Below are 12,412 nucleotides of genomic sequence, written 5' to 3'. Positions count from 1 at the left end.
TTTACTCCAAAAACTGAAATACAGTGATGTTTGTTTGTAGTGGATCATCATCCCCCTACTGAATAGTGCTGTGGCCCAGTTTAAGAAATACAAGTCACCAAGGATGAAGCGATACCTAAGTAAGATATACATAACATTACGCTTTCCTCTTATATTCTAATTTATAACAGAAAGTGAATCAAATGAAACATAATAACATAAATTATGTTACTACAAGTGTAGCAATATCTCTCTAGGTAACTTAGTATATACAATAACTACATAAACTCTTAAGTCTTGAATTAGCAATATCATGAATTAGTGTCTGTATATTCATGCAAATACATAATATTCAAATTTTGTGTTGAAAGATAAAGAATATTAATGTCAACTTTGTGAGATATCTCGATAAATCATACAGAGACAGTATATACATATTATTAATGTCAACTTTGTGAGATAATCTCGATAAATCATACAGAGACAGTATACATATTATTAATGATAATGTAAACCATGATACTCTAACACTGGAGATGAGAGAGTTATAAATTAGTGATCATTGATACTGACTAGCTAGTACTGGTGTTTCAGTGGTACAGATGAGAGAGTTATAAATTAGTGATCATTGATACTGACTAGTACTGGTGTTTCAGTGGTACAGATGGGAGAGTTATAAATTAGTGATCATTGATACTGACTTTCTAGTACTGGTGTTTCAGTGGTACAGATGAGAGAGTTATAAATTAGTGATCATTGATACTGACTAGTACTGGTGTTTCAGTGGTACAGATGAGAGAGTTATAAATTAGTGATCATTGATACTGACTTTCTAGTACTGGTGTTTCAGTGGTACAGATGAGAGAGTTATAAATTAGTGATCATTGATACTGACAAGTACTGGTGTTTCAGTGGTACAGATGAGAGAGTTATAAATTAGTGATCATTTTACTGACTAGTACTGGTGTTTCAGTGGTACAGATGGGAGAGTTATAAATTAGTGATCATTGATACTGACTAGTACTGGTGTTTCAGTGGTACAGATGAGAGAGTTATAAATTAGTGATCATTGATACTGACAAGTACTGGTGTTTCAGTGGTACAGATGAGAGAGTTATAAATTAGTGATCATTTATACTGACTTTCTAGTACTGGTGTTTCAGTGGTACAGATGAGAGAGTTATAAATTAGTGATCATTGATACTGACTTTCTAGTACTGGTGTTTCAGTGGTACAGATGAGAGAGTTATAAATTAGTGATCATTTATACTGACTTTCTAGTACTGGTGTTTCAGTGGTACAGATGAGAGAGTTATAAATTAGTGATCATTTTACTGACTAGTACTGGTGTTTCAGTGGTACAGATGAGAGAGTTATAAATTAGTGATCATTGATACTGACTTTCTAGTACTGGTGTTTCAGTGGTACAGATGAGAGAGTTATAAATTAGTGATCATTGATACTGACTTTCTAGTACTGGTGTTTCAGTGGTACAGATGAGAGAGTTATAAATTAGTGATCATTGATACTGACTTTCTAGTACTGGTGTTTCAGTGGTACAGATGAGAGAGTTATAAATTAGTGATCATTTATACTGACTTTCTAGTACTGGTGTTTCAGTGGTACAGATGAGAGAGAGTTATAAATTAGTGATCATTGATACTGACTAGCTAGTACTGGTGTTTCAGTGGTACAGATGAGAGAGTTATAAATTAGTGATCATTGATACTGACTTTCTAGTACTGGTGTTTCAGTGGTACAGATGAGAGAGTTATAAATTAGTGATCATTGATACTGACTTTCTAGTACTGGTGTTTCAGTGGTACAGATGAGAGAGTTATAAATTAGTGATCATTGATACTGACTTTCTAGTACTGGTGTTTCAGTGGTACAGATGGAAGAGTTATAAATTAGTGATCATTGATACTGACTTTCTAGTACTGGTGTTTCAGTGGTACAGATGAGAGAGTTATAAATTAGTGATCATTTATACTGACTTTCTAGTACTGGTGTTTCAGTGGTACAGATGAGAGAGTTATAAATTAGTGATCATTGATACTGACTTTCTAGTACTGGTGTTTCAGTGGTACAGATGAGAGAGTTATAAATTAGTGATCATTGATACTGACTTTCTAGTACTGGTGTTTCAGTGGTACAGATGAGAGAGTTATAAATTAGAGATCATTTATACTGACTTTCTAGTACTGGTGTTTCAGTGGTACAGATGAGAGAGTTATAAATTAGTGATCATTGATACTGACTTTCTAGTACTGGTGTTTCAGTGGTACAGATGAGAGAGTTATAAATTAGTGATCATTTATACTGACTAGCTAGTACTGGTGTTTCAGTGGTACAGATGGGAGAAGAGTATTTCCACGCCAAAGATTACAACAAAGCTCTCATGTAAGTATTATAATGTTGTCAAGTATTTTATACACGAAGAAACTTTGGCTGTGTTAAACTCTTTTCAGTGACTGTTTGATACACAGATTCTTACAAATTAATACATTATTATGTCATTGCTACCTACACTACAAAAGCCATCCACTACTTCAGAATCTGTAACATTATCTTACACAAAGGAAATCCTTCAGCATTTAGTCAGTGACCTTAATTACTTGTAATTCAGAAATGAAAATTAAATCCTTGGCTGATTGGCTGATTTTAGCCTTTTTGAATTTCAGAATTTAGCTACTTGGTATATGTAATTCTATATAAATTATAGTTTCAACTAAAAAAGTGAATTTCAACCTTTGTTAAGATTTTCATCCCTGTTAATTGTTGTCCAGGTTACTGAACAAGTTATTTGGGATCTATGTTGATATTTATCTGTTGTCCAGGTTACTGAACAAGGTGATGTGGGATTACCGAGGAGAGCGCTGGTGGCACCTGTTGGACTCCATCTTGGATATCTCCCTGAAGTGTGCCTATCTGACGTGTAAGATACAGGAGTATGTGTCTGTCTGTCTGGAGCTCATCGGCAGCTGTATCCTGCACCTGTAACGCTTTATATTGATTGGAACTAGAAATGTTCTGGTGGTCCTACATTGACTGAAACTAGAACTGTTCTAGTGGTCATATATTGACTGAAGCTAGAAATGTTCTGATGGTCCTACATTGACTGGAACTAAAACTGTTCTAGTGGTCCTACATTGACTTGAACTAGACCTGTTCCAGTGGTCCTTCATTGACTTGAACTAAAACTGTTCTAGTGGTCCTACATTGACTGGAACTAGAACTGTTCTAGTGGTCCTACATTGACTGGAACTAGAACTGTTCTAGTGGTCCTACATTGACTGGAACTAGAACTGTTCTAGTGGTCCTACATTGACTGGAACTAGAAATGTTCTAGTGGTCCTACATTGACTTGAACTAGAGCCAGTCTAGTGGTCCTACATTGACTGGAACTAGAAATGTTCTAGTAATCCTACATTGACTTGAACTAGAACTGTTCTAGTAATCCTACATTGACTGGAACTAGAAATGTTCTAGTAGTCCTATATTGACTGGAACTAGAACTGTTCTAGTGTTCCTACAATGACTGGAACTAGAGCCGTTCTAGTGGTCCTACATTGACTTGAACTAGAACTGTTCTAGTGGTCCTACATTGACTGGAACTAGAACTGTTCTAGTGATCCTACATTGACTGGTACTAGAACCGTTCTAGTGGTCCTACATTGACTAGAACTAGAACTGTTCTAGTGGTCCTACATTGACTGGAACTAGAACTGTTCTAGTGGTCCTACATTGACTGGAACTAGAAACGTTTTAGTGGTCCTACATTGACTTGAACTAGAACCGTTCTAGTGGTCCTACATTGACTGGAACTAGAACTGTTCTAGTTTTGCTACATTGACTGGTACTAGAACGTTCTAGTGGTCCTACATTGACTGGAACTAGAACTGTTCTAGTGGTCCTACATTGACTGGAACTAGAACTGTTCTAGTGGTCCTACATTGACTGGAACTAGAACTGTTCTAGTGGTCCTACATTGACTTGAACTAGAACTGTTCTAGTGGTCCTACATTGACTGGAACTAGAACTGTTCTAGTGGTCCTACATTGACTGGAACTAGAACTGTTCTAGTGGTCCTACATTGACTGGAACTAGAAATGTTCTTGTGGTCCTACATTGACTGGAACTAGAAATGTTCTAGTGGTCCTACATTGACTTGAACTAGAGCTGTTCTAGTGGTCCTACATTGACTGGAACTAGAACTGTTCTAGTGTTCCTACATTGACTGGTACTAGAACTGTTCTAGTGGTCCTACATTGACTGGTACTAGAACTGTTCTAGTGGTCCTACATTGACTGGAAATAGAACTGTTCTATTGGTCCTACATTGACTGGAACTAGAACTGTTCTAGTGATCCTACATTGACTGGAACTAGAACCGTTCTAGTGGTCCTACATTGACTTGAACTAGAGCCGTTCTAGTGGTCCTACATTGACTGGTACTAGAACCGTTCTAGTGGTCCTACATTGACTGAAACAAGAACCGTTCTAGTGGTCCTACATTGACTGGAACTGGAACTGTTCTAGTGATCCTACATTGACTGAAACTAGAACTGTTCTAGTGGTCCTACATTGACTGGAACTAGAAATGTTCTAGTGGTCCTACATTGACTGGAACTAGAGCCATTCTAGTGGTCCTATATTTACTTTAACTAGAACTGTTCTAGTGGTCCTACATTGACTGGAACTAGAACTGTTCTAGTGGTCCTACATTGACTGGAACTAGAACGGTTCTAGTGTTGCTACATTGACTGGTACTAGAACGTTCTAGTGGTCCTACATTGACTGGAACTAGAACTGTTCTAGAGGTCCTACATTGACTGGAACTAGAAATGTTCTTGTGGTCCTACATTGACTGGAACTAGAAATGTTCTAGTGGTCCTACATTGACTTGAACTAGAGCTGTTCTAGTGGTCCTACATTGACTGGAACTAGAACTGTTCTAGTGGTCCTACATTGACTGGTACTAGAACCGTTCTAGTGGTCCTACATTGACTGGAAATATAACTGTTCTATTGGTCCTACATTGACTGGTACTAGAACCGTTCTAGTGGTCCTACATTGACTGGAACTAGAACCGTTCTAGTAGTCCTACATTGACTGGAACTGGAACTGTTCTAGTGTTCCTACATTGACTGGAACTAGAACTGTTCTAGTGGTCCTACATTGACTAGAACTTAAACTGTTCTAGTGGTCCTACATTGACTAGAACTAGAACTGTTCTAGTGGTCCTACATTGACTGGATTTGGAACTGTTCTAGTGATCCTACATTGACTCGAACTAGAACCGTTCTAGTGGTCCTACATTGACTAGAACTAGAACCGTTCTAGTTGTCCTACATTGACTGGAACTGTTCTAGTGATCCTACATTGACTGGAACTAGAACTGTTCTAGTGGTCCTACATTGACTGGAACTAGAAATGTTCTAGTGGTCCTACATTGACTGGAACTAGAACCGTTCTAGTGGTCCTACATTGACTGGAACTAGAACTGTTCTAGTGGTCCTACATTGACTGGAACTGGAACTGTTCTAGTGATCCTACATTGACTGGAACTAGAACTGTTCTAGTGGTCCTACATTGACTGGAACTAGAACTGTTCTAGTGGTCCTACATTGACTGGAACTAGAACTGTTCTAGTGGTCCTACATTGACTGGAACTAGAACCGTTCTAGTGGTCCTATATTTACTTGAACTAGAACTGTTCTAGTGGTCCTACATTGACTTGAACTAGAACCGTTCTAGTGATCCTACATTGACTGGAACTAGAACTGTTCTAGTGGTCCTACATTGACTGGAACTAGAAATGTTCTAGTGGTCCTACATTGACTGGAACTAGAACCGTTCTAGTGGTCCTACATTGACTGGAACTAGTACTGTTCTAGTGTTCCTACATTGACTGGTACTAGAACTGTTCTAGTGGTCCTACATTGACTGGAAATAGAACTGTTCTATTGGTCCTACATTGACTTGAACTAGAGCTGTTCTAGTAGTCCTACATTGACTGGAACTAGAATTGTTCTAGTAGTCCTACATTGACTGGAACTGGAACTGTTCTAGTGTTCCTACATTGACTGGAACTAGAACTGTTCTAGTGGTCCTACATTGACTCGAACTAGAACCGTTCTAGTGGTCCTACATTGACTAGAACTAGAACTGTTCTAGTGGTCCTACATTGACTGGAACTAGAACTGTTCTAGTGGTTCTACATTGACTGGATTTGGAACTGTTCTAGTGATCCTACATTGACTCGAACTAGAACCGTTCTAGTGGTCCTACATTGACTAGAAATAGAACCGTTCTAGTGGTCCTACATTGACTGGAACTGTTCTAGTGATCCTACATTGACTGGAACTAGAACTGTTCTAGTGGTCCTACATTGACTGGAACTAGAAATGTTCTAGTGGTCCTACATTGACTGGAACTAGAAATGTTCTAGTGGTCCTACATTGACTGGAACTAGAACTGTTCTAGTGATCCTACATTGACTGGAACTAGAACCGTTCTAGTGGTCCTACATTGACTTGAACTAGAGCCGTTCTAGTGGTCCTACATTGACTGGTACTAGAAATGTTCTAGTGGTCCTACATTGACTGGAAATAGAACTGTCCTAGTGGTCCTACATTGACTCGAACTAGAACCGTTCTAGTGATCCTACATTGACTGGAACTAGAACTGTTCTAGTGGTCCTACATTGACTGGAACTAGAAATGTTCTAGTGGTCCTACATTGACTGGAACTAGAACCGTTCTAGTGGTCCTACATTGACTGGAACTAGAACTGTTCTAGTGGTCCTACATTGACTGGAACTAGAAATGTTCTAGTGGTCCTACATTGACTGGAACTAGAACCGTTCTAGTGGTCCTACATTGACTGGAACTAGAACTGTTCTAGTGGTCCTACATTGACTGGAACTAGAGCCGTTCTAGTGGTCCTACATTGACTGGAACTAGAACTGTTCTAGTGTTCCTACATTGACTGGTACTAGAACTGTTCTAGTGGTCCTACATTGACTGGAAATAGAACTGTTCTATTGTTTCTACATTGACTTGAACTAGAGCTGTTCTAGTGGTCCTACATTGACTGGAACTAGAACCGTTCTAGTAGTCCTACATTGACTGGAACTGGAACTGTTCTAGTGTTCCTACATTGACTGGAACTAGAACTGTTCTAGTGGTCCTACATTGACTCGAACTAGAACCGTTCTAGTGGTCCTACATTGACTAGAACTAGAACTGTTCTAGTGGTCCTACATTGACTGGATTTGGAACTGTTCTAGTGATCCTACATTGACTCGAACTAGAACCGTTCTAGTGGTCCTACATTGACTAGAACTAGAACCGTTCTAGTGGTCCTACATTGACTGGAACTAGAACCGTTCTAGTGGTCCTACATTGACTGGAACTAGAAATGTTCTAGTGGTCTTACATTGACTGGAACTAGAGCCGTTCTAGTGGTCCTACATTGACTGGAACTAGAACTGTTCTAGTGGTCCTACATTGACTGGAACTGTTCTAGTGATCCTACATTGACTGGAACTAGAACTGTTCTAGTGGTCCTACATTGACTGGAACTAGAAATGTTCTAGTGGTCTTACATTGACTGGAACTAGAGCCGTTCTAGTGGTCCTACATTGACTGGAACTAGAACTGTTCTAGTGGTCCTACATTGACTGGAACTGTTCTAGTGATCCTACATTGACTGGAACTAGAACTGTTCTAGTGGTCCTACATTGACTGGAACTAGAACCGTTCTAGTGGTCCTATATTTACTTGAACTAGAACTGTTCTAGTGGTCCTACATTGACTTGAACTAGAACCGTTCTAGTGGTCCTACATTGACTGGAACTAGAACGGTTTTAGTGGTCCTATATTCATTTGAACTAGAACTGTTCTAATAGTCCTACCATCTATGAATAATGCTAGAATTAAAGGTGAATCAAATATAAATAGCCAAACACTTTGCTGAATTTGAAGTTATTACTGTTTTGTTCCAGTCAGTGATAAAAAATCTATTATTTGTGAAATACGAATCATGATTTGTTATTATGGCACTCATTTTAACTATATCACAGATAAATTTTCAAACGATCATACGGCATCATATCAAGAAGTTGAAGATATATTTTACATAACTGGTTTTTGTTTTATGTATCTGAAGATGGCAAAGAGGCCGGAAATTTGTAAAAAAAAACAAACATTGGTACTGTTTAAATTATATCAAAAAGGTTCATCATGGTCGCTGTGACTCCTCAAGGTTAGACTGTAAAGCAAGGGCCTTGTTTTAGATTTTACATTTTATATTTAGCAAGTCTAATGTTGCCATGGACGATATTTTTTGTTGACCTTGACCCACAATTAGACAGCATGCGGTCACCCGAGGAAAAAACGAGGATACAGATGAATCTGATACGAGTTATATCTGTAAGTACAGCCTGTACATCTCTAAGGGGGCTAATTATCTATTTACATGTAATTAAATTAATAAAAACAGTGACAAATTTAGGAAGTTCATGATACAAATGCAGCAAAAGTGACTACAAAGCTAACAATAGGACATTGACTTGTCAAGAGTGTTAATGCTTCTGTTCAATAATTGACCATATAAGAAAAAATACTAATCATTATTGACATCAGTTTCGATCTATTCCTATCCCCACTTTTGCTTGCCAAGGCTATGTTACACTTCATGAAGCGTTAAGTAATCAGAAGCCTTGGCTAGTGAAGATGGTCTTTCCCTATTTGGGATAGGCTGAAAATGATCGCTGTTATATTTGACTGAGCTATGTCGTAAACTGACCAATCACAGACCTTCTTACAAAGGAACGACACCGAAGCTACAATGTAACTTCAAAGCTAATTCAGTTTACTGTTATTGATGTACATCAGAGGACCAATGTACCTTGTCACACCTTACATCTGATTGCACACAGAGCTTTGATTACTATGACATAGTTCAGTGATAGTAACCCCTAGAGTACTGAGGATGAAAGAAGCCTTAATCATCAGCTATTGATAATGCTGTCAATGTTTTTGGATGAATTTAGTTTGTTATACTTGAATCTGTTGTATATAGAATGACACCCCAGAGCCTGAGCCAGGCCTTGACCCTACCTGTATAGATATTGTAACTTGAATCTGTTGTATATAGAATGACGCCCCGGAGCCTGAGCCAGGCCTTGACCCTACTTGTATAGATATTGTAACTTGAATCTGTTGTATATAGAATGACACCCCAGAGCCTGAGCCAGGCCTTGACACTACCTGTATAGATATTGTAACTTGAATCTGTTGTATATAGAATGACACCCCAGAGCCTGAGCCAGGCCTTGACCCTACCTGTATAGATATTGTAACTTGAATCTGTTGTATATAGAATGACGCCCCAGAGCCTGAGCCAGGCCTTGACCCTACCTGTATAGATATTGTAACTTGAATCTGTTGTATATAGAATGACACCCCAGAGCCTGAGCCAGGCCTTGACCCTACCTGTATAGATATTGTAACTTGAATCTGTTGTATATAGAATGACGCCCCAGAGCCTGAGCCAGGCCTTGACCCTACATGTGTAGACAATGCTAAGCGCCTTTGGATGAGCAGCTCCTCAGAGACTACTGTGCCCTCTGTGTTCAGTATAGACATGCAGAATATTGTACCATTTGGTAAGTGATATAAGATACAAACTCAACTAAAGAATGAACACTATACTCCATTGATTGATAAACCTTCAGTTGTAAAACATTTTGAAACAAGTCAATCTCAAAACACATATCACGAAACATTGTACCTTGAAATGGTTAGATTTTCTGGTAAACTGATATCTTTGGGATAGAAGATATATTGGCTTTATAAAGATTCATTACAACTATCAATAATGCTGTGTTTTATGACAGTTGAGTGTAAGGCCTGCTTCAGTACAGAAACAGTTGCTGCTGACACAGAAGTTCAGCTGGAGGTATACATAAGGTAGGTATACTGAAAACATACTGACACAGACAGAAGTTATGTGGAGTTGAACATACCATATATATATATATATATACAGTGGAACTTGCTTGATACAAACTCGGATAATTCGACAACCTGGCTTAACACGAAGTACTTTGCTGTCCTGGCCAAATTCCTTCTTTATCTTTGTTTAACAAATTTGGAAAATTTGAATTAGGAAAACTCGAAAAACTCGGATAATACGAAGTGAATTTTTAGTCCGAATGACAAAAAACATACATAAATAGTTTGTATAACTCGCATGGAGATTTTTTGGACAACAAGATTGCCGAAAATGCCGATTTCTTTTTCATACAAATGCCGTAAAACAGCATTTCAAAAGCCGCTTACAACTACAAAAACATGGAAAAACTGTTTCATGTTTAGTAATGAACTTAAGTTATATTTATCAACAATTATCAGCGATAATCAATTGTGAAGCTGCAGTAAATGTTAATTACTTACATAAACATTACCCCGACTGAAATGGCGACATGATACAAAACAGGTGCTCTCGGCCGCCTGTCACATGCATGTTATAATCACTCGAGCGGAACTTATCTCTAGCCACCTGGCACTGTCTTCCAAATGCAATCACAACTTGGAGTTGTACATGAAAACTGTTTTTATAGAGCGATGCTACAATTATTTAGGTACTATGAACAATGTTAGTGCTTTGTACTTTTTACTCGACAAAATACACTTTGCACCGTTCACCAGCCACCATCGTTTGATCATAAGTTGTGCAGAATTACGTTCTACATAATTTCCTATGACCACATGTGTCTCAATTAGGTCAGTAATGTCTGTTATTTATGTGCGTGAAAAATTTGTTGTGATTACGGTTCATGAATCAATATTTTGGATTTATTTCGGTTTTATTGTTATAATTTTGCAACCACCATCGACGATTTTGATATCTTTCTTTCTCATATCCTTTTACGACACGGAAAAAGAAGATCTGTTTCCAAGTATAGAGATTGTCGATTGAGAACTCGCTTAATTTGAACACTCGGATAACTCAAAGTTTTATCTCAGTCCCTTCAAGTTCATATTAACCGAGTCCCACTGTATATTCAAGGAAAGAATTGAATTTATAGGTTTGCCTGTTACATACTGATACAGAATGAAGTTTAACTGGAAGTATTTCAGATTAAGGTATACTGAAAACATGCTGAGACACACATAAGTATAAACGTACATATATCAATTTGATTTTGCCTTGTATCAATCTGGTTCTGTTTTATTACAGAGTGAACTGTCCTTTCCCTGTAAGGTTCAGTAAGCTGTCTGTATTCCTGAACAATCAAGTAAGTGTTCCTCACCAACATATCAGTAAATGTCATGCTTGGATAAGCACACACATTAGTCATTCAACTGAACCAAATTTATAAATACGAAAAAGAATTTAAAATATGCTATTATATATTTAGTAGCTATTGGTTCATTAGATATACCGTAAAACTTGACTGCGACCTGTCAACTGTCTGTATACCACCCATACACTATCCTCATGTCCCATACCTAGTGCCCATATCTCCATACTGTCTGTGTGGATGATCTTCAGGAATCGGCCACGACTGTTAAGTAGGTGTAACTGACTGTTCATACAGTCACCAATCACAAGGTTGCCTTGACTGTCATACTGGGCCGCGATGGGACTGAAAGGGAATATACGAGTTGCCGTTAATTCTTCTTCATTATCACCGCTGTAAAAGATTATTTTGGTGAAGTTTTTATCCATTACCAGCACATGGCCATTATCGTCCCCGCCATCCTCTGACAAATCCCAGTCGACCACAGCAATATTCCCAGTAATACCACACTCAGTGATTCTGTACGGAGTGTGAACTGACTCAGATTGGAAAAGGTTAGTTGTTTGGACGATTTCACCATCTGAAGTGAATTTTGTGACATTTTGTTTCATTCCGACGATGATATGTCCATCCTTTGCGACACAGAGACAGTTCGGTTTGTTCTTGGTGTGGAATCTTACCACAGGCTCCATGCAGGATCTAGTGTATTGTGAGACACTGAAGTCAGAACACATCCACACTGTGTCAGTAACAGGAGACACACTGATGTCTCTCACACCCGACGGGTACTCAATACTGTGTTGTATCACGCCGGTTTGGTCTAACAAGGTGACCGTGTTACTGAGTACATCAGACACCCAGACAGCCCCGGGGGCAGAGATCTGCTGGACCCCAACCCAAGAGGAAAGTATCTGCTCACTACTACCCTGTGGGTGACGGACCCACTCGCCCCAGCCCCTGGGGACAGGACAAAGGCTGCTGATCTCACACAGACATTGAATCTCTGCTACTACCTCACATGGAGGAGACACAAACTCATCAGTCAGATTAGACATCTGTTCCTCTACAGATTCTGACAGTTTAAAAGAATCAGGTTTGATGCCTTACGTTGGTGAAT

The 12,412-nt window shown here is 38.6% G+C and overlaps 1 protein-coding gene across 2 annotated transcripts in view; it reads left to right on the top strand.

Moving 5' to 3' along the window:
• LOC138332388 (trafficking protein particle complex subunit 11-like) overlaps positions 1 to 12,412 on the top strand; it is a 49,511-nt gene that overhangs the window by 11,244 nt on the left and 25,855 nt on the right. For both annotated transcript variants that reach the window (XM_069280466.1, XM_069280467.1), the window contains exons 12-18: positions 41 to 119; positions 2,328 to 2,382; positions 2,820 to 2,965; positions 8,355 to 8,416; positions 9,519 to 9,654; positions 9,886 to 9,958; positions 11,232 to 11,289. In XM_069280466.1, the coding sequence (XP_069136567.1) occupies positions 41 to 119; positions 2,328 to 2,382; positions 2,820 to 2,965; positions 8,355 to 8,416; positions 9,519 to 9,654; positions 9,886 to 9,958; positions 11,232 to 11,289 (609 nt within the window). The remainder of the gene's footprint in view (positions 1 to 40; positions 120 to 2,327; positions 2,383 to 2,819; positions 2,966 to 8,354; positions 8,417 to 9,518; positions 9,655 to 9,885; positions 9,959 to 11,231; positions 11,290 to 12,412) is intronic.

The sequence above is a fragment of the Argopecten irradians genome, chromosome 9 (genome assembly GCF_041381155.1).
Source record: "Argopecten irradians isolate NY chromosome 9, Ai_NY, whole genome shotgun sequence".
Taxonomy (NCBI): Eukaryota; Metazoa; Mollusca; class Bivalvia; order Pectinida; family Pectinidae; genus Argopecten; species Argopecten irradians.
Note: the sequence above shows the minus strand (reverse complement) of the source record. Positions and strands in the feature narration are given on the sequence as shown.